Raw genomic sequence first — 23904 nt, 5'->3', positions numbered from 1 at the left:
TTTTGTTTGTCTCCTTATTTCTTTTCTTTTTCAGTATTTTTCATGGTATTTTAAAACGATAATTTAAACAGTTGGAGATAAACTTCTGATTTAATGTGACTTTTTTTTTTTGGAAACAGAGTCTTGCTCTGTTGCCCAGGCTGGAGTACAGTGGTGCCATCTTGGCTCACTGCAACCTCCGCCTCCCAGGTTTAAGTGATTCTCATGCCTCAGCCTCCTGAGTAGCTGGGATTACAGATGTGTATCACCACACCCAGCTAATTTTTGTATTTTTAGTAGAGACGTGTTTTGCCATGTTGGCCAGGCTGGTCTCGAACTCCTGGCCTCAAGTGATCCACCTGCCTCAGCCTCCCAAAGTGTTGGGGATATGGGCATGAGCCACCGCACCTGGCCTAATGTGAATATTTTAATACCTAAAACCATTTATTTTCCTTTGAAGTAAAAGATAGAGGTATCTAAAGTAGATAAAGAGAGTCAGCTAGGTATGTGGAGTTTATCTCTCAGTCTGATTGGAGTTTTAATGTTCATAAGCATAAACCATAAGATACCCCTTTTGACTTTGTTTCTGTATTTGATATGAATGGTAGTGAAGGATATTGTGTATTAAATTTGGCTTTTAAATATAATTCATTGCATAAAAAAGTCTCCAAGGAGGTTATGCTTTGTTTTGTTCCTTCTAAAAAGAATTATATAATCAAACATGTTTTTTTTTAATTCCAGTTGTTGGAAATCTTAAGATGTTGTTTTGGCCAGGTGCAATGGTTCACACCCCTAATCTCAGCACTTTGGGAGGCCAAGGCAGGAGGATTGCTTGAGCCCAGGAGTTCTAGAGCAGCCTGGACATGTGAGACACTGTCTGTGCAAAAAAATAAAATAAAATTAGCTAGTTTTGGTGGTACACACCTGTGGTCCCAGCTACTTGAGAGGCTGAGGTGGCATGATTGTGTGACTGTACTCCAGCCTGGGTGACAGAGTGAGACACTGTCTCAAAAAATATTTTATGTATATATATATATACACACACACACACACACATATACATGTGTATGTGTATATATATGTAGTTTTATTCTTAGATCAACTATTTGGACTTTGCTGTTGACATACATACCTGCTTTTCTTCTCTTAACCTGGTAGTTTTGCTTTCACTTAAATTTTTAATTCTTTTTATAAGATATCTCAAAATCTTTTTGGAAAGGAATAGATAACCAGGCAGGCTGATAGGCAGGAAGACCATTTAAGTGTTAAAGAATTCCTTGTGTATTCCTTAAAATATCTGTCTTATTAAGACCAGTGCCTAAAAATGTATGGGCATAGATATTCATCACAGCGTTTTTTATAATAGAGAAAAATTAGAAACAACCTAACTGCTGTCATTAGGGAGCTGTTATATAAAATATAGTTCAACCATACAGTGTAATACTGCATAGCCATTAAAAATAATATTAAAATACTGGTACTGTCAGACAAAGATTTTGAAGCACGAAGTTAAAGTTCAACCATCCCCAAATGACCAAACTAAATTCAGATACCCAGACACATCATGATGGCATGGAAAATTTCCTTTCATACAGTCTTAAATAAAGAACACAGACTGCAAAACGATATGTGGGATGAAATCAACTATGTCTAAAATGTATAGATTACATACTTATACTCCATATAAGTAGAAAAAATATGGAAGAAAAAATGATTCTATAGTTCCATAATTATTTAAATAAAAATAATTCTATGATTAAGAGGGGAAAAAAGGTTACAAAGCAGTATGAATAGCATGATGTCATTTTTGTATAAAATATGTGAGGAAATAGACATAGAAGAAAGTAATGAAGTATCCCAAAATATTATATTAATGATCATTCTCTCTGGATTGTTGCATGATATATTTATTATCTTTGTTTCCCTTTTATGCATTCTGATATAAAATTTTTTTGTAGCAAACATGAACTTTTATCATTGGAATAAACATTGATGCTATATTAGAATTAGCGTGTGTTGGAGCATGGTGGCTCATGTCTGTAATTCCAGCACTTTGAAAGGCCTAGGCAGGAGGATCACATGAGGCCAGGAGTTCGAGACCAGTTTGGGCAACACAGCAAGAACTCCACTCTACCAAAAAAAAAAAAAAAAAAATTCAGGCAAGGTGGCACATACATGTAGTCCTACCTGCTCTGGAGGCTGAGTCAGAAGGATCACTTGAGCCCAGAAGTTTGAGGTTACAGTGAGCTATGATTGTGCCACTGCACTCCAACCTGGGCAACAAAGCAAGATCCTGTCTCTTAAACAAAAGTAGAGAGAATATAATGAAATAGATATTATAAAATATAAAGTTATGTATTTTCATTACATTAAGTGTATATAGTTATCCCTTGATATCCATGGGGGATTGGCTCCCGGACCTCCCACAGACACCAAAATCCATGAATGCTGAAGCCCCTGATATAAAATGGCATAGCATTTATATATAACCTTTATATAGTCTTCCATAGACTTTAAATCATCTGTAGATTCCTTAGAATACCCAATTGTGTTAGTCCATTTGCATTGCTTTAAAGGAATATCTGAGACTGGGTAATTTATAAAGAAAAGAGATTTATTTTGACTCATGGGTCTGCAGGCTGTATAGGAATCATGGGGCCAGCATCCGCTCTTGGTGAGGGCCTCAGGAAGCTTCCAATCATGGTAGAAGGCAAAGGGGAGGCAGGCACATTACATGGAGAGAGCAGGAGCAAAAGAGAGAGGGGGAAGGTGCCACACTTTTTTTAACAACCAAATCTCTTGTGAACTCTGAACTCAGAGCAGGAACTCACTTATTAACACAAGGAGGGCACTAAGCCATTCATGAGGGTCATGACCTATGACCTACCCCCATGACCCACCCCCATGACCTAAACACCTCCCACTAGGCCCCACTCCAACATTGGGGATCACATTTCAACATGAGATTTGGAGAGGAACACACACAAACCATGGATGCATGGTTTGGATGCTGTATAAGTAATTGTTATACTGTTACATAGTATATGCTATACAAATAGTTGTAAATGCGATATAAATAGTTGTCATACTATTGTTTAGAGAATAATGACAAGGAAAAATGTCTGCACATGTTCAGTACAGATTTAAAAAAAATTTTTTTTATATACAGTGTGTTGAATACACAGATGTGGAACCCATGGATATGAAAGGCCAAGTACAAGTACACAGATTATAATCTTATAATATATATATAAACATATCAAAATGTATACTGGAGTATGTAGAGATCTTTTAGATTGAAATAGTGTAAAAAAATAGTTAATACATTTCAATTATATAAGTACATACATGTAATTGAGTATAAACGTATACACATAGATGAAATTGTACCCTTCATATCCAGTCTTACATTCCAGGAGATACAATAGAACTATCAGCACAAATTTTGCAGTAAATCTTAGTTCACTCAAATTCACATGAAATGGCTAAGAACAATAAAAACTTACTTTTTGTGAATAATGCTTTCCCTTTACTTTCCCTTTTCCTTTAGGTAGAAATATAGGGCCCTATTTTCTTGATAGTTGATTTTTCAGTTTTTAGGTTAGGTAATGTCTGGAGAAAATAAGCCACTGTAGATGCCATGATTATTGAAGAAATTACCCTTTGGATTACTGGGAAGATCTCCAGTTGATCCCAAATGTGTTTTTCTTTATGTTTCTCACATTTCAGGGTATTCAAAAAGCTGAATCTATTTGTATTTCTCCTCTATGTCGATGATCTTCGTTTCTATCCATATTCTGAATTCTGTCTCTGACATTTCAGCCTAGTTAAGAACCATTGCCTGGGAACTAGTGTGGTCGTTTGGAGGTAAGAGGACACTCTGGCTTTTTGAGTTGCTAGAGTTCTTGTGCTGGTTCTTTCTCATTTGTGTGGGCTGATGTTCCTTCAGTTTTTGATATTGCTGTCCTTTGGATGGATTTTTTTGCTTTTCTCTTCTTTGATGCCCTTGGGGATTTGATTATGGTATAAGGTGGATTCAGTTGACGAGCTTTGATTCTAGTCTGTTCCTGGGTCTTGGAGGAGCACCCTCTGATTACTTTCTCTGTGCCTGCATTTTTTGGGGGGGGTGTTCTGGTCCACAGAGCTTCCTCAGTCAGGGTCCTCAGTTGGCAGAGAGGCTGCATTCTTGCCACATCAGCCCTAATCTACTATCTGTGTGCTTCCTGGGGAAGCATGGGGTTGTGCCTGCCCGCAGAGTTCAGGTGGAAGTGGGAACCCTGGATTAGAAGTTCTAGTAGTTGTGGCCCATCTGGCTACAAGAGGCAGGGTGGGTAGAACTGCCTGCTCTGCTATCTGGTTGTTTCCATGGCAAAAAGAGGCTGCACCCCTTGGCACATTCAGGCAGAAGCAGGACCACTGGTCCAGAAGCTAAAGCAGGCATGGCTCACCTGGCTACCAGTGGTGGGGGTGGGTGGAGGCACCCACCCTGCCCCCTGGGTGTTTGCTGGGACAATAGGAGGCTGTGCCCATCAGTTGAGTTCCCACAGAAGCAGGACCCCTGGGCCGGAAGCTCTAGCATGTGTTGCCCCCCAGCTGCCAGAGGCAGGGATGGGCAGGGTGGCATGCTTTCTTGTCTGGGTGTTTACTGGGACGACAGGAAACTGCACCCTCCTGCTGAGTTCACACAGATGTGGAGCCCCTGGGCTGGAAGTTCTCACAAGCATTGCTGGCCTGACTACCAGTGACAGGGGCGGGTAGGGTCATGTAATTTGCTGTCCCGGTGTTTCTTGGGATGACAGGAAGCTGCGTCCTTCAGCTGAGTTTACACAGAAACAGGACTGCTGGGCTAGAAGCTCTAGCAAGCATTGCCTGCCTGGCTACCTGTGGCAAGGGTAGGTGGAGTGGCCAGCCAAACTCTGGCTGAAGCAGGACCACTGGGCTGGAGACTGTTGCTGAGCCCCATTCAGCAGAGTAGTGGAGAAATACTGCTTTCAGGCACTGCAGTGGCGGCCTCTACTGGGGCTGTAACACTGGTGCTGATCTGCTCCAGAACCCAAGGTTTATAGAGGTCTACTTGGACTTCGGAGTTGCCTCCACCAAACATCCCAGTGGCTCTCTGCCTCAGTCTGGAAGCGTGGGGATGGGGGGCACAGGGTGGCCAGGGGGAATCTCCCATTCCCAGTCTTGCACAGGTCCCTGTGGAAAGTGTGAATCCCCCTGGGGGCTCTCACTCACCCTTTCAGGTGTGGTTCTCCTGACTCTGTGCTCAGCCCAGACAAGCTGGTGCCCAGCTTCATTCCTCTGTGCTCTCTGTGTTCCCCTGCTGCCTCGATAGATCCCAACATTGTTTCTCAGATGATCAGCCTGCAGGGTCAGTGTTCACTAGCCCTTTTGCTTATTCTCTGTGAGAGCAGTGCACATGAGCTGCTTTTAGTCTGCCATCTTGGCCCCACTAACCTAACCCATTTTTAGATGTTACATTCCATCACTTCTACTTCTGCTATATTCTATTTGTTAGAAACAGGTCACTTAATTACACATTATGACATTAGTTTGTTGTGTCTTTTGTGCTTTCCTAGCATCTGTGAAGTATTATTGAAAGTAATTATTTTAGTAGTGTTAGGAAATGTATATTTTATAGTAATTATTTTAGTAGTGTTAGAAAATGTATATTTGCAGTTCAAATTTTATTTTTTAGTGTACTTTGTAGTATAGAAATAAGTACTTCATATGCTGGAGATTACCGTTAACATTTTATGAATTTTCATAATGCTATATATACCATGTGCACATTTTTTAAGCCTTCTTAAAATAAACAGCATATTTAGATCTCATTAATTTAAAAAAATTTACTGGTAAGTCTAGACTGCTTTTTATTTTATGAAAAAAATTAAGCTAACATAAACCACATATTGTGATAGTTTGATGAACTAATCTAGCTCGGTGTTTTTCAATATTTTTTAACCCATGCTTTCTTTCATAAACCTTCCATTAGTGTTTTTTGAAACGTCAAAAAAAAAAAAATTACTGAATACAAACTAAGTTACAGTATCTCAGAGGAGAGAGAGATATCATCTCATCAATATTTTTTTGGCAGAGGTGGTGGGAGCTTTCTGGTGAAGACCGGAAAACCTGTTAGACAAATTCTGAAAAACTGTAACAGTCATCTCATCAATTGAGAATAATTATTTTTACTAATTTAGTGTAAATCCCAGATGCTGTTGTTTATTATCAGATGCTTTTTATATAATATATGTTTAAGTGGTTCTTTTATTTATTTATTTATTTATTTATTTATTTATTTATTTATTTTTGAGATGGAGTTGTGCCCTTGTTGCCTAGGCTGGAATGCAGCAGTGCGATCTCAGCTCACTGCAACCTCCACTTCCCGAGTTCAAGCAGTTCTCCTGCCTCAGCATCCTGAGTAGCTGGGATTACAGGGCACACCACCATGCCCAGCCAATTTTTTATATTTTTAGTAAAGGTGGGGTTTCATCATGTTGGCCAGGCTGGTCTCAAACTCCTGATCTCAGGTGATTCACCCACCTCAGCCTCCCAAAGTGCAGGGATTATAGGTGTGAGCCAACGTGCCTGGCTGTTTAAGTGTATTTTTATAGTGTAGTTATTTGTTAATAATAGTTTCCAAATGGACTGTCAATATTTTAAAAGTAAAGCTCTTTTGGCCGGGCGCGGTGGCTCAAGCCTGTAATCCCTGCACTTTGGGAGGCCGAAACGGGCGGATCACGAGGTCAGGAGATCGAGACCATCCTGGCTAACATGGTGAAACCCCGTCTCTACTAAAAAATACAAAAACTAGCCGGGCGCGGTAGCGGGCGCCTGTAGTCCCGGCTACTCAGGAGGCTGAGGCAGGAGAATGGTGTAAACCTGGGAGGCGGAGCTTGCAGTGAGCCGAGATCGTGCCACTGCACTCCAGCCTGGGCGACAGAGCGAGACTCCGTCTCAAAAAAAAAAAAAAAAAAAAAAAGTAAAGCTCTTTTTAACAGTGTAATCTTAAAAGAAAAAAAGATTATTAAGGATTGTTTTTTTTCTTCAATTTATTGGGCAGGGGGAAGGTATGTGATTATGTTTCTAAGTCATTTTGGCTTAATCACTCCAAGACCACAACCTCTTGCTGATGTTTTTTTATCATGTTTGGCAAGTCCCAAAGCAGTGTTTTTGGGATGTTTAATTTTTTTTGTTTTTGGTATTTAGGCATGTATGATGTGACTGGGAAAAAAATAGAATAATGATTTTCAGAGCTTATTTGCTGTGGAAACCATCTTTTAAAATTCATCAATAGTAAACAACTGTTATTGGCGGTCTTTGAGTTGGTAACAATCGCAATGTATGTTAGTGTTCACACAAGTATTTCTTTTTCTGTTTCTTTTCTTTTTTTAAGAAAGAGTGTTTCTGTCACCCAGACTGGAATGCAATGGCACTATCATGGTTTACTGCAGCCTAGACCTACTAGGCCTCAGAGATACTCCTACTTCAGCCTCCCAAGTAGCTGGGACTGCCAAGCTACTCTTTAAATTTTTTTGTAGAGACAGGGGTCTCACAGTGTTGCCCAGGCTGGTCTCAAAACCCTGGGCTCAAGCAATCCTCCCACCTCGGCCCCCCAAAGGGCTGGGATTATAGGCATAAGCCACCACACCCTACTCACATAAATATTTCGAAGGAATTTGGAATATCAAATAAATGAAGTTTACTATGAGCTTTCCCCTTTTTGTAGGTTACCCATTTATTCTTTTAAATTAGTGATAGAATACATATGAAAAAATTATAGAAGAGCTGTAGAGTAACATTAGTAGAACAGAGATCTAGGGAAATACTTGAGATTTTTATCTAAAATTTCATTTGAACGGGGTTATGTTGCTAAGGAGTTTTAAACCCCTGCCATACACTATTAGAGCTGTAAGAAAACTAAAAAGTCAGGAGCAGTGGATCAAGAAACAATATCACGGTTAGAACTCAGAAGAAACTTAGGAGCAGTTTGGCAAAGGGGACAATTGAAAGGATCATTTTTCCTGGACAGGAAAATAATAATAGCTTACACAACTGTTTTTGATTTTATTAGATATTTTCCTTCCAATAGTGTGGAGTGGAGTGTAGAGATAAATAGCACAGTATCTCAATTTCTTATTTGTAGTGTAACCCTACCCTATTATCCTGGCTTCTGTTGTAATTTGTTTGTTTGTTTGTTTGTTTGTTTGTTTGTTTTGTTTTGTTTTTTTGAGACGGAGTCTCGCTCTGTCGCCCAGGCTGGAGTGCAGTGGCCGGATCTCAGCTCACTGCAAGCTCCGCCTCCCGGGTTCACGCCATTCTCCTGCCTCAGCCTCCCGAGTAGCTGGGACTACAGGCACCCGCCACCATGCCCGGCTAATTTTTTGTATTTTTAGTAGAGACAGGGTTTCACCGTGTTAGCCAGGATGGTCTCGATCTCCTGACCTCGTGATCCGCCCGTTTCGGCCTCCCAAAGTGCTGGGATTACAGGCTTGAGCCACTCCGCCCGGCCTGTTTTTTTTTGTTTTTTTTTTTTAAGACACAGGCTTCGTGGCCCTGTCTCTTAAAAAGTCTTGCTCTGCTGCCCAGGCTGGAGTGCAGTGGCATAATCATGGCTCAACATGGCCTCGAACTCCTGGGCTCAAGCGATCCTCCTGTCTCAGCCTCCCGAGGAGCTGGGACTACAGGCACATGTCAACACATCTGGCTGTTTTTTTGTGTAGACAGGGTCTCACGATGTTGCCCATGCTGGTCTTGAGTTCCTAACCTGAAATGATCCTTCCATCGTGACCTCCCAAAGTGCTGTAATCACAACCCTGAGCCAGGAGAAATGTTTTCTCCTTTTCTAAGGACATTAGTATGAACTGTCCCTTAAGACCTGTGCACTTCAATGAAACAAAATTGGTCTGTTTAGCATCACTTTTATATAGATAGATATTTTTGCCTATAACTAGTGCCCAAAGAAACTCCCAGCCTATCTCCTTCATGTTGATCAACATTCCAAGAAACAATCAACTCCTATAAGATAAAAACTTAGATTTTCACACTTATTAAATGTCTTGAGTATGTTTATTTCTGAGTTAAAGTTTTCATTGTTAAAGAACCTGGAAGGCTTTTTATAAAATCTGCACCTCATCATCCAAATAGAAACTTAAAAACTTGGAGGCTGGGCGCAGTGGCTCACGCCTGTAATCCCAGCACTTTAGGAGACTGAGGTGGGCGGATCACCTGAGGTCAGGAGTTTGAGACCAGCCTGAACAACATGGAGAACCCCGTCTCTACTAAAAATACAAAATTAGCCATGCCTAGTGGCGCATGCCTGTAATCCCAGCTCCCCAGCTACTCGGGAGGCTGAGGCAGGAGAATCGCTTGAACCTGGGAGGCAGAGGTTGCTGTGAGCCAATATTGCGCCATTGCTCTCCAGCCTGGGCAACAAGACCGAAACTCCGTCTTCTGTCTCAGAAAAAAAAAAAAAAGCTTGGGGCTTGGGGAATTTACCTTTGAATTGACACTGTAGGTAATATGTTTATATCAGAATATTATTCATCCTGTCAAAATAAGATAATTTCCACTTACTATTCTATAAGAATGAATTTAATGTCTTTAGGATGAAGTAGAGTATAGGTTTTTAAATTTCCCTCTGTCCCATTCTTCTTCATTAGAACCAATTAAATGAATTTTAAAAAGGAGAAAGGCAATACATGCATGGTAGAAGAGAATACATGCATGGTTCTCACAAGGCAGGCCTTCTGTCTCTGGTGAGAAACTTGAGTTTTCTTTTAGCGTATATACTCTTGGTTTAGGATCTGTGGGGTTTCATATTTCTTTCTCTCAGTAACACATGTAAATGAGAAAATCGTTCAAATCCAGTTTAAAATATTTTTGAAAGATTTTTCCTCGTATTTTGCAAAAAATATTTAAAGCTAAAAATTCAAAGTTGCACCTATACTTTCATTTTTGTCATATAAAAAATTGTGGCCATATGGTTTCAGTGTATGTTTTCATGTATCTGTGTGTAAAATAATTGGAGAACATGGAAAAATAATCTGTTAAAGTCTTGAAATTGTGATTTTTTATTTTCTTGGAATTTAAAAAAGTATTTTTACAGTAAATGAAAATGAAAACGGAAATTTTAAAGCAGATCATATAAGATGTATTGGTTTGAAAATTACTACTTTAAATGTAGAGTAATATCCCCAATTCAATTCATTGTATTTAAATTTATAGAGAATAACATGAACATTTAATCACAGTCTGAAATTTTGTGCTGGGTGCTTGATCTGTTCAAAGTATTAAATACTTGAATATTTGGGAGATTTAAAATAGTATATGTCCTTAAGGTATATAAAGGTTTTCTGAGGAAATTATTACATTTGGTTATTTACAGTATATTAGAAATAGGAAACAAGCTCCACCTAGGAACTTACTCTAGTTTAGCTTTCCATATTCCTCTCTCTCTCTCTCTGTTTCTCTCTCTCTCTCTCTCCCCCCCACCTCCCTTTCCCCCATCGCCTTTCTCCTCCCCTTCTCTCTTACTACTTTTGGTATATTTTGCATATTTTCTGGTAGATTAATTCCAGATGACTTTTATCACAGTGTGATATTTTTTATATAGCTTCGTTTACTTCTTACAGTTGGGAAGGAACCCTACCACACTAAAACTTTTTCCTTAGAATTTCTTCTTAAAAATTCTAAGTTTCCATCTTTATTACTACGAAAAGCAAAAGTTTGCCTTGTGTGTGTGTGTGTGTGTGTGTGTGTGTGTGTGTGTGTGTGTATTTTTTTTTTTTTCTGAGATAGAGTCTTACTCTGTTGCCCAGGCTACAGTGCAGTGATGTGATCTTGGCTCACTACAACCTGGCTCACTGCAACTGCCGCTTCCTGGTTTCAAGCACTTCTGCCTCAGCCTCCCAGGTAGCTGGGATTACAGGTACCTGCCACTGCACCCAGCTAATTTTTATGTTTTTAGTAAAGAAAGGGATTCACCATATTGGCCAGGCTGGTCGCGAACCCCTGACCTTGTTCTTCTTTGTTTCATTCCTTTTTTTTTTTTTTTTTTGAGAGAGAGAGTCTCGCTCTGTGGCCCAGGCTGGAGTACAGTGGCATAATCTCAGTTCACTGCAACCTCTGCCTCCCAGGTTCCAGGGATTCTCCTGCCCCAGCCTACCTAGTAGCTGGGACTACAGGTGTGCACCACCACACCCAGCTAATGTTTGTATTTTTAGTAGACGTGGGGTTTCTCTATGTTGGCCAGGCTGGTCTTGAACTCCTGACCTCAGGTGATCCACCCACCTCGGCCTCCCAAAGTGCTGGGATTACAGGCGTGAGCCACTGCGCCCAGCCTTATTTATTTGTTTATTTACTTATGTATTTATTTATTTATTTTTGAGATGGAGTCTTGCTCTGTCTGACCCAGGCTGGAGTGCAGTGGTGTAGTCTTGGCCCACAGAAGCCTCTGCCTCCCAGGTTCAAGCAGTTCTCCTGTCTCAGCCTCCTGAGTAGATGGGACTACAGGCATGTGCCACCATACCCAGCTAATTTTGTATTTTTAGTAGAGAGGGTTTCACCATGTTGGCCAGGCTGGTCTCAAACTCCTGACTTCAGGTGATCCACCCACCTCAGCCTTCCAAAGTGCTGGGATTATAGGCATGAGTCACTGCTCCCAGCTGTGCCTTATATTTTTAACTAGTAACCTGAATAAATTCAGGGTGATTTTGAAAGCAGAGCTCACAGGATTTCCTGATAGTTTGGATGTGGGTGTATGAGAAAGAGAGGGGTCAAGGATGACTCCTGGGTTATTTACATGAGCAACTGGAATAGATTAGAGTTGCCCTCAGTGGATACCAGGAAGGCTGTAAATGGAGCTGGTTGGAGGGGTTGGAGGCAGATGAAAAGATTACTTTTGGACATGTTAAACTTGAAATGTCAAACAGGTATTTGGACTGGTGCTATAAACCTGTAAGTCATTGGCATGTGGATGATAGTCAACATATGCCTATGAAACTGGACAAAAGTTTCATGATAATTAGGTATCAATAAGCAGGAAGGTAGCAAAAAACTAACTCTACCTATCTCACAATTTTGCCTTGTCCCAGGATTGCCCATAGTCCAGTTCTTTTGACTCAAGCACCAAAACCAACTCTTAGAGGTTTTTTTTGTTTTTTTGTTTGGTTTGGTTTTTTTGAGGCAGTTTCCTGCTCTGTTGCCCTGGCTGAAGTGCAGTGGCATGACTATGGCTTACTGTAGCCTTGACTTCCCACACTCAAGTGAAACTCCAAACTCAGCCTTCCAAGTAGCTTGGACTACAGGTGCACATCACTACACCTGGCTAATTTTTTACTTTTATTTTTGTAGACATGGAGTCTCACTGTGTTACCAGGGCTGGTGTTGAACTCCTGGGCTTAACCAGTCGTCCTGCCTTGGCCTCACAAAATGCTAAGATTACAGTCATGAGATGCTGCACCCGGTCTCTCCTCAAGAGTTTTTTGGCTAAGCAATTAATATATCATATGTAAAGAGTAGGCATTCAATAATATTTCTTTTCCATTTATACATTTCATCATTTAAAGGGCAAGGCAGCCAGGAGTTGTGGCATGTGCCTTCAGTCTCAGCTATTTGGGAGGCTGATGAGAGAGGATCTCTTGAGCCCAGGAATTCAAGTCCAGCCTGGGCAACCCACCCCTGTCTCTAAAAAAACAACAGCCAGGTGCAGTGGCTCAGGCCTGTAATCCCAGCTCTTTGAGAGACTGGGGCAGACGGATCACTTGAGTAGTTCGAGACCAGCCTGGCTAACATGACGAAACCCCATCTTTACTAAAAATACAAAAATTAACCAGGCGTGGTGGTGTGCACCTGTAGTTCAAGCTTCTTGGGAGGCTGAGGCAGAGAAACACTGGAACCTAGGAGGTGGAGGTTGCAGTGATCTGAGATCACACCACTGCACTCCAGCCTGGGTGACAGAGTGAGACTTCATCTCTGAATGAATGAATGAATGAATGAATGAATGAATGTGAATGTGAATAACAACAATGACAAACCCAGAAACATATGGGCAAGACAGCTTAAATGTAGGATGTTTGCATTTAGCCATTTCACTCTCTAGTAGTGAAGGTATGGTGAAATTGTGACTGAATTACATTCACCTGCTTTACTAGAAACTGACAAGTAATTGGATTAATGAAGTGTAAAGCAAAATGTAGAGTAATATTAGCTCAATGTGCTAGTTGAAGGGAAAAAATTCAAATGATTAAAAAAAAAACCAACCTATATTCCCCCTGGGCACTACGAAACAACATCTGTACCAGTGGTTCCTATGCTTTGGGACACATTGAAATTACCTGGGCATCTCTTTAAAATACTCCTATCTGGCTACTACTCCCAGACCTTCTGATTTTTTTGGTATGGGAGGACCATTGGCGTCACAGCTCTCCAGGTGGGCCTAATGTGCAGCAAAGTTTGAGAACTACCATGATGTATACTTTTTTTCCTAGTGGAACTACCACTAATAGGCACAGTACTCAGAGTCCCTTCCAAAATTCTTTTTATTATTTGCCAGTGCCAAAAAAAGAAGCAACATTGTTAAGGGAAGATCCTCAAGGCAGAGTAGAGTAAATTGGCGCCCTCTCTAAATCATGCAAATAAGTCACAATTGTAATTTATTTTAGATTCATGACAACTGTTCACCTGGCCACTTATTTATAGTATACATGATCCCCAAATCGGAGGCAACTGTAATGTCATGGAGTGCATCAGAGTTGAAGTAAGAAGGCTTGCATTCAACTCCCGATTCTTCCACTTATTAACAGTTATGATGGCAATTCATTCAATCCTGCTGAAGTTCTCATTTTTTTCTCACTGATATGAAAATAATCAGATCTGTTTTGCATGGTTGTAAATATCTTTAAAAGCTAAGGTATGTGAAGGTAAACTATAAAGTATGTAAAGATATTAAAGATGTATTATTTGAAAGGATTTTTCTTAACCTTAGAGGTGACTTAACTTTCTAGTTTTTTTTTCTGTGTTTTTTCATTGCCTTAAGAAGGAGATCTGCATATAGTAGATAATAAATGCAGTTGAACTTAACATGTGTAGTAGAGGAAGTATTATTTTGTATTTCTATAACATGTTTTAATCTGGGTAGAAACATAAGTTTTGTACTCATGCCTGGGTTCCAACACATGTGTTGCCACTTGTTAACAAATTTATCAATAGACATGTTCTAAGACTCAGGTTTGTTATCTTTTTGTATGGAGAATAGTACCTATCTTTCAGGGCTGTTATGACCCTCGCATATAGTGCCCTAAGCATAGTAGCTAGAATGGAGCATGCAGAAAATGCTAATTCCTTTCTTCTCTCCAAGAATATCATAATCTTGTGATAATACAGATGACCCTTGAACACCACAGGAGCTAGGGACCCTGCCCACGCACAATCAAAAATTCACATATAATTTTCGACTCCTGAAGAACATAACTACTAATAGCCTATTGTTAACTGGAAGCCTTACTAATAAGGTATGCAGTTGATTAATATGTATTTTGTATGTTATATTTGTTCTGTACTCTATTTTTACAATAAAGCAAGCCAGAGAAAGGAAAATGTTATCAAGAAAATCATAAATGAGACACAATATATTTATTATTCATTAAGTGGAAGTAGATCATAAAGATCTTCATCCTCATTGTCTTCATGTTGAATAAACTAAGGAAGAGAAAGCAATGGAGTTGGTCCTTCTGTCTTAAGGGTGGCAGAGGCAGAAGAAATTCAAATATAAGTGGATCCTCTCAGTTCAAACCCGTGTTGTCTAAGAGTCAACTGTAATTTTTAAAGTCTGAGTAATAATTTTTAGTAGCTAAAAATTCTTAATGTCATTTAAAAATTTTGTTTTGCTGATTTCTATACCATTTAATGTTTTAAAAACTTTTTTATTGATGCATAATGGATGTATGTGGTGCTCCTGTCCCCCTACCCCCCACATGTTTTTTGGAGTTTTTTTCTGTTTTTTTGTTTGTTTTTTGGAGACAGAGTCTCGCTCTGTCGCCCAAGCTGGAGTGCAGTAGTGCAATCTCGGCTCACTGCAACCTCTGCCTCCTGGATTCAAGCAATTCTTCTGCCTCAGCCTCCCTAGTGGTCGGATTACAGGCATGAGCCACCACACCTGGCCACAGATGGTTTTAAAAGCAGTGTTTATCTTTATACTTTTTCAGATAAGTTTATACCATGGATAAGATAAAGGAGAAGTGTGACAGTTACAAAGATGATCTTCTGCTTAGGATGGGACTTAATGATAATAAAGCAGGAATGGAAGGATTAGATAAAGAGAAAATTAACAAAATTATAATGGAAGCCACAAAGGTATGTTTCCTGTTTCTTTTGATATGTGTAATTTAATGACCTTTTAACTTTCTGTTTCAAAGAAAATCATTTGAATGTCATTTTTATTTAATATTTCAATATATATTATTTTTAAACTACAAAAGAGTATGGAATAATCTCCCTTCTATTCTGTTGCTCCTACCATCCAGGTTTCTATTTCACATGCATATAATAGGCATATAAAACCAAAATAATGTACATGTTCCTCTTCACCTTTCTTTTGTTTAACCCCAATGGGAGAAATTGTGTTGGTATTTGGATTTTTTTTTTCAGTTAATATAACTTGGAGCTCTTTCTGTATAGGTAATTAAAGATCTTCATTCTTTGTATGCCTGTGTGTGTGGATATAATGTAATTTATTGAACCAGCCAAAAAGTTTATAGATAAATATATGTCATTTGTAGTCTTTTATTTTTACAAACATTACTAGTAAAGTAGGGAATAACCTTGTATTTTATAACTTTCTATATGTGCAAGTATAACTGTAGAAGAGATTCCTACAAGTGGAATTGTTTCACCAACTACACATAGCACAAAAGAATATATGCATGTGTGATTTTTATGAATTGCCAAATTACCCTCCATGGTGTTTCTGTCAATTCACACTTCCACCACAAATATGTGTGTATTACCATACTGAAACTGTGCTAACACAGTGTATTACTAAACTTTTGTATTTGTCAATCTGAGGTAATACAGTATAGCATTAATTTGTATTCCTTTTATGAAAAATTAGTTGCATATCTTTTCTCTTTTTTTTGAGACAGGGTCTCACTCTGTCACCCAGGCTGGAGTCCAGTAGCATAATAATAACTCATTACAGCCTCACCCTCCTGGACTCAACTGGTCCTCTCACCTCAGCCTTTGAAGAGCTAGGACAATAGGCACATGCCACTAAGTCTGGCTAACTTTTTATTTTTTGTTGAGATGAGGTCTCACTATGTTGCCCAGGCTAGTCTTGAACTCCTGGCCTCAAGCAATCCCTCTATCTTAGCCTCCCAAAGTGCTGAGATTATAGGCATGAGCTACCATGCCTGGCGCTCTTTTGATATTTTAAAAATTACTTGTATTTCATTTTTTATGAACTCTGATTATATATTCTATATACATATGCACATTCAATAATTAGTTATCTTTTGACTTTGCTTATGGTAGTTTCTCCTGTTCAGAAATTTTTTGTTTGCTCCATTTTATGTAGTTGAATATCAACTACATATGGCTTTAAGGTCATAAAAGAATTCTTTAATTTTTTTACTACTTTTTTGTTTCATTTATATATCATATGAATATATATGTATTAATGTGTTGTGTGTATTATCAATGTATATCAATATTAATGTACATTAATAATATATACATAATATATAATGTGTACTAGTATGTTGTATTATATATGTTATGTACATTAATAAACACAATACATGTGTTAATATACGTGTAGAAAGATGTAAACTTTAAGAGGATATCCTTATTCTTAGGAAACGCATGGTGATGTCCACAGCAACTTACTTTAACATGGTTTAGCCAAAAGGAGGGGAAGGGGTGTGTGTGTATGTATGTGTGCATGTGTGTGTATACACTCATGCACACATACATACATGGAAGTTGGGGAAGAAATCAAATGTAGCAGGATATTAATTGATGAATCTAGGTCAGGGTATATAGGTGTTCATTGTACTATTTTTTCAGCTTTTGCAGTTTTGAAAATTCCAAGATAAAAAGTTAAGGAATTACCATTAATTTTGTTAGCTATGAAAATGTTACTGTGATGAAGTGGGAAAATGGCCTTATTTTTAAATGCATACCGAAATCCTCTGTGGAATGGCTAAGTATCTTGATATTTATAATTTAAAATGTTTCACTTGTAATGAAGCATATACAGTAAAATGTTAACAGCTGTTAAATCTGAGTGATAGTTTTATACGTGTTTATTGTATTCATGTTTTTTCTGCGTTTGAGACTTTTTTGATATTTTCATCATAAAAATGTTCAAAAAGAAGAAAAAGAATAAAACCTATGAATCTAGTTTTTAGGTTAAGAAATAGAATATGTAGGTTACCCTAGATGTCCCTATCTGATCCTCTGTCTCTATTCTCTGCATCCCAGTACAATTTATTAAATAGTCCATCCTTTTCCTACTGATCTGCTGTGCTTTCTCTTCTGTTCCACTGGATCATTTGCCTATGTTTGCATGTATACAGCATGTTTTTATTATCATGCTTTATAATAAGCCTTGATATCTGCTAGCACAATTTCTTTTTTTTACACTTTGTTCTTTTTCAAGAATATCTTGAGTATTCTTGAAGCTTTGCTTTCATATAAATTTTATGTGATATATATCAAAAATATATAGGTACGTATATAATTGGCACATATCACATGATTGCTATATAAAAATACATAGAATAATATATATTCCTCTAGCATATGAGGTGAGTTTATCATAAATGGTATCTTGATTAAATTGGAATTTTCTAATTGTTACTATTCCATAGCAATACAATTTACTTTTTTAAACCTCTTATCAGAAAATTTAAAATATATAGAAAATTACAGAGAATAGTAAAGTAAATCCCCATGTAATCATCACCCAGCATCAACAATTACCAACATTTTTGCAAATATAGTTTTATCTATCTTACCCTTCCCCTGCTGATTTTTGGAGGGAGGAGTAGAGTATTTTAAAACAAATTCCAATAAATTTGATGCATTTCTAGAAGTTTACAATTTTCAAAATGGACTCAAGAAGATACAGAGAATCTAAATAGATCTATATAATAAGGAAATAAATTAGTAATTAAAAATCTCCCCATCAAAGAAAAAAGACCAGACCATTTGGCTTCTCTGGTGAATTTTATCAAATATTTAAAGACAAAATGATACCAATATTACATAAGCTTTTCTAGACAATAGAGAAGGACGGAACACTTCCCAACTCCTATGAGGCCAGTATCACCCTGATACCAAAGCCAAACACAAGGTTATACATCATTATGAATGCTAAAGTCCTCAACAAAATATTAGAGGATTGATTTAAACAATATATCAAAAAGATTATGCACCATAACCAAATGGCATTTATCTTAGGAAAGCAAGGTTGGTTTAAGATCTGAAAATCAGCCAAGCTCATGCCTATGACCCCAGCGCTTTGGGAGGCTGAGGTGGGTGGATCACCTGGGGTCAGGAGTTCAAGACGAGCGTGACCAATATGGTGAAACCCCATCTCTACTAAAAATAAAAAAATAAGCCAGGCATGGTAGCGTATGCCTGTAGTCCCAGCTACTTGGGAGGCTGAGACAGGAGAATTGCTTGAATCCGGGAGGTGGAGGTTGCAGTGAGCCAAGATCATGCCACTGTACTCCAGCCTGGGCAACAGAGCAAGACTCCTTCTCGGAAAAAGGAAAAAAAAAAAAAGAGATCTGAAAATCAATTAATGTAATACATCATATTAAAATAAAGGGCATAAAACCACACAGTCATCTTAGTAGACTCAGAAAAAACATATTTGATAAAATCCCACCACTATTCATGCTAAAAGCTCTTAACAAACTTGAAATAGAAGGGTACTTCTTCAATCTAGTAAAGGACATCTATTAAAAAAAAACCTACAGTAAACATCATACTTTATGGTGGAAGACTGAACACTTTCTCCCTAAAATTAGGAACAAGGCAAGAATGTCCCCTCTCACCTTTTCAACTCAACATAGTCCTAACAGTTCTAACCAGTGCAGTCAGACAATAAAAAATAAATAAAAAGGCCAGGTGCAGTGACTCACACCTGTAATCCCAGCACTTTCGTAGTCCGAGATAGGAGGATCACTTGAGCCCAGGAGTTTGAGACCAGCCTGGGCAACATAGTGAGACCCTGTCTTTAAAAACAAAACAAGGGGGCGGAGCAAGATGGCCGAATAGGAACAGCTCCAGTCTCCAGCTCCCAGCACGAGCACACAGAAGACAGGTGATTTCGGCATTTTCAACCGAGGTACTGGGTTCATCTCACTAGGGATTGCCGGACAATCGGTGTAGGTCAGCTGCTGCAGCCCGACCAGCGAGAGCTGAAGCAGGGCGAGGCATCGCCTCACCTGGGAAGCGCAAGGGGGAAGGGAATCCCTTTTCCTAGCCAGGGGAACTGAGACACACAACACCTGGAAAATTGGGTAACTCCCACCCCAATACTGTGCTTTACCAAGGGTCTTAGCAAACGGGCATACCAGGAGACTATATCCCACACTTGACCAGGAGGGTCCCACGCCCTGGGAGCCTCCCTCATTGCTAGCACAGCAGTCTGCGATCTAACTGCAAGGCAGCAGTGAGGCTGGGGGAGGGGCGCCAGCCATTGCTGAGGCTTAAGTAGGTAAACAAAGCCACTGGGAAGCTTGAACTGGGTGGAGCTCACAGCAGCTCAAGGAGGCCTGCCAGTCTCTGTAGACTCCACCTCTGGGGACAGGGCACAGCTAAACAACAACAACAACAACAATAAAAGCAGCAGAAACCTCTGCAGACGAAACGACTCTGTCTGACAGCTTTGAAGAGAGCAGTGGATCTCCCAACACGGAGGTTGAGATCTGAGAACGGACAGACTGCCTGCTCAAGTGGGCCCCTGACCCCTGAGTAGCCTAACTGGGAATGACATCCCCCACTAGGGGCAGACCGACACCCCACACCTCACACGGTGGAGTACACCCCTGAGAGGAAGCTTCCAAAGCAAGAATCAGACAGGTACACTCGCTGTTCAGCAATATTCTATCTTCTGCAGACTCTGCTGCTGATATCCGGGCAAACAGGGTCTGGAGTGGACCTCAAACAATCTCCAACAGACCTACAGCTGAAGGTCCTGACTGTTAGAAGGAAAACTAACAAACAGGAAGGACACCCACACCAAAACCCCATCAGTACGTCACCATCATCAAAGACCAGAGGCAGATAAAACCACAAAGATGGGGAAAAAGCAGGGCAGAAAAGCTGGAAATTCAAAAAATAAGAGCACATCTCCCCCTGCAAAGGAGTGCAGCTCATCGCCAGCAACGGATCAAAGCTGGATGGAGAATGACTTTGACGAGATGAGAGAAGAAGGCTTCAGTCCATCAAACTTCTCAGAGCTAAAGGAGGAATTACGTACCCAGCACAAAGAAACTAAAAATCTTGAAAAAAAAGTGGAAGAATTGATAACTAGAATAATTAATGCAGAGAAGGCCATAAATGAACTGACAGAGATGAAAACCATGACACGAGAAATACATGACAAATGCACAAGCTTCAGTAACTGACTCGATCAACTAGGAGAAAGAGTATCAGTGATTGAGGATCAAATGGATGAAATGAAGCGAGAAGAGAAATCTAAAGAAAAAAGAAAAAGAAATGAACAAAGCCTGCAAGAAGTATGGGATTATGTAAAAAGACCGAATCTACATCTGATTGGGGTGCCTGAAAGTGAGGGGGAAAATGGAACCACGTTGGAAAACACTCTTCAGGATATCATCCAGGAGAACTTCCCCAACCTACTAGGGCAGGCCAACATTCAAATTCAGGAAATACAGAGAACGCCACAAAGATACTCCTCGAGAAGAGCAACTGCAAGACACATAATTGCCAGATTCACCAAAGTTGAAATGAAGGAAAAAATCTTAAGGGCAGCCAGAGAGAAAGGTCGGGTTACCCACAAAGGGAAGCGCATCAAACTAACAGCAGATCTCTCGGCAGTAACTCTACAAGCCAGAAGAGAGTGGGGGCCAATATTCAACATTCTTAAAGAAAAGAATTTTAAACCCAGAATTTCATATCCAGCCAAACTAAGTTTCATAAGTGAAGGAGAAATAAAATCCTTTACAGATAAGCAAATGCTTAGAGATTTTTGTCACCACCAGCCCTGCCTTACAAGAGACCCTGAAGGAAGTACTAAACATGGAAAGGAACAACCGGTACCAGCCATTGCAAAAACATGCCAAAATGTAAAGACCATCGAGGCTAGGAAGAAACTGCATCAACTAACGAGCAAAATAACCAGTTAATATCATAATGGCAGGATCAAGTTCACACATAACAATATTAATCGTAAATGTAAATGGACTAAATGCTCCAACTAAAAGACACAGACTGGCAAACTGGATAAAGAGTCAAGACCCATCAGTTTGGTGTATTCAGGAGACCCATCTCACATGCAGAGACATACGTAGGCTCAAAATAAAGGGATGGGAGAAGATCTACCAAGCAAATGGAGAACCAAAAAAAGCAGGGGTTGCAATACTAGTCTCTGATAAAACAGACTTTAAACCATCAAAGATCAAAAGAGACAAAGAAGGCCATTACATAATGGTAAAGGGATCAATTCAACAGGAAGAGCTAACTATCCTAAATATATATGCACCCAATACAAGAGCACCCAGATTCATAAAGCAAGTCCTTAGAGACTTACAAAGAGACTTAGACTCCCATACAATAATAATAGGAGACTTCAACACTCCACTGTCAACATTAGACAGATCAACGAGACAGAAAGTTAACAAGGATATCCAGGAACTGAACTCATCTCTGCAGCAAGCAGACCTAATAGACATCTACAGAACTCTCCACCCCAAATCAACAGAATATACATTCTTCTCAGCACCACTTCACACTTATTCCAAAATAGACCACATAATTGGAAGTAAAGCACTCCTCAGCAAATGTACAAGAACAGAAATTATAACAAACTGTCTCTCAGACCACAGTGCAATCAAACTAGAACTCAGGACTAAGAAACTCAATCAAAACCGCTCAACTACATGGAAACTGAATAATCTGCTCCTGAATGACTACTGGGTACATAACGAAATGAAGGCAGAAATAAAGATGTTCTTTGAAACCAATGAGAACAAAGATACAACATACCAGAATCTCTGGGACACATTTAAAGCAGTGTGTAGAGGGAAATTTATAGCACTAAATGCCCACAAGAGAAAGCTGGAAAGATCTAAAATTGACACTCTAACATCACAATTAAAACAACTAGAGAAGCAAGAGCAAACACATTCAAAAGCTAGCAGAAGGCAAGAAATAACTAAGATCAGAGCAGAACTGAAGGAGATAGAGACACAAAAAACCCTTCAAAAAATCAATGAGTCCAGGAGTTGGTTTTTTGAAAAGATCAACAAAATTGATAGACTGCTAGCAAGACTAATAAAGAAGAAAAGAGAGAAGAATCAAATAGATGCAATAAAAAATGATTAAGGGGATATCACCACTGACCCCAGAGAAATACAAACTACCATCAGAGAATACTATAAACACCTCTACGCAAATAAACTAGAAACCCTAGAAGAAATGGATAATTTCCTGGACACTTACACTCTCCCAAGACTAAACCAGGAGGAAGCTGATTCCCTGAATAGACCAATAGAAGGCTCTGAAATTGAGACAATAATTAATACCCTACCAACCAAAAAAAGTCCAGGACCAGATGGATTCACAGCTGAATTCTACCAGAGGTACAAGGAGGAGCTGGTACCATTCCTTCTGAAACTATTCCAATCAATAGAAAAAGAGGGAATCCTCCCTAACTCATTTTATGAGGCCAACATCATCCTGATACCAAAGCCTGGCAGAGACACAACAAAAAAAGAGAAGTTTAGACCAATATCCCTGATGAACATCAATGCAAAAATCCTCAATAAAATACTGGCAAACCGGATCCAGCAGCACATCAAAAAGCTTATCCACCATGATCAAGTGGGCTTCATCCCTGGGATGCAAGGCTGGTTCAACATACGCACATCAATAAACGTAATCCAGCTTATAAACAGAACCAAAGACAAAAACCACATGATTATCTCAATAGATGCAGAAAAGGCCTTTGACACAATTCAGCAGCCCTTCATGCTAAAAACGCTCAATAAATTTGGTATTGATGGAATGTATCTCAAAATAATAAGAGCTATTTATGACAAACCCACAGCCAATATCATACTGAATGGGCAAAAACTGGAAAAATTCCCTTTGAAAACTGGTACAAGATAGGGATGCCCTCTCTCACCACTCCTATTCAACATAGTGTTGGAAGTTCTGGCTAGGGCAATCAGGCAAGAGAAAGAAATCAAGGGGATTCAGTTAGGAAAAGAAGAAGTCAAATTGTCCCTGTTTGCAGATGACATGATTGTATATTTAGAAAACCCCATTGTCTCAGCCCAAAATCTCCTTAAGCTGATAAGCAACTTCAGCAAAGTCTCAGGATACAAAATTAATGTGCAAAAATCACAAGCATTCTTATACACCAGTAACAGACAGACAGAGAGCCAAATCATGAATGAACTTCCATTCACAATTGCTTCAAAGAGAATAAAATACCTAGGAATCCAACTTACAAGGGATGTAAAGGACCTCTTCAAGGAGAACTACAAACCACTGCTCAGTGAAATAAAAGAGGACACAAACAAATGGAAGAACATACCATGCTCATGGATAGGAAGAATCAATATCGTGAAAATGGCCATACTGCCCAAGGTAATTTATAGATTCAATGCCATCCCCATCAAGCTACCAATGAAATTCTTCACAGAATTGGAAAAAACTACT

At 39.3% G+C, this 23904-nt stretch overlaps 1 protein-coding gene and 1 non-coding gene across 4 annotated transcripts in view; one reads left to right on the top strand and one right to left on the bottom strand.

The window, feature by feature from the left end:
• Positions 1-23904, top strand: part of POLK (DNA polymerase kappa) — a 98715-nt gene that overhangs the window by 14720 nt on the left and 60091 nt on the right. For all 3 annotated transcript variants that reach the window (XM_007975664.3, XM_073014673.1, XM_007975679.3), the window contains exon 2: positions 15189-15336. In XM_007975664.3, the coding sequence (XP_007973855.1) occupies positions 15202-15336 (135 nt within the window). In that variant the 5' untranslated portion in view covers positions 15189-15201. The remainder of the gene's footprint in view (positions 1-15188; positions 15337-23904) is intronic.
• LOC119618393 (U7 small nuclear RNA) lies at positions 6084-6144 on the bottom strand. Its single transcript, XR_005234704.1, has one exon. It is a non-coding gene; the product is annotated as a U7 small nuclear RNA (small nuclear RNA).

This window comes from Chlorocebus sabaeus, chromosome 4 (genome assembly GCF_047675955.1).
Source record: "Chlorocebus sabaeus isolate Y175 chromosome 4, mChlSab1.0.hap1, whole genome shotgun sequence".
Taxonomy (NCBI): Eukaryota; Metazoa; Chordata; class Mammalia; order Primates; family Cercopithecidae; genus Chlorocebus; species Chlorocebus sabaeus.
The sequence above is the reverse complement of the archived record's forward strand: the minus strand, read 5'-3'. Positions and strand labels throughout refer to the sequence as shown.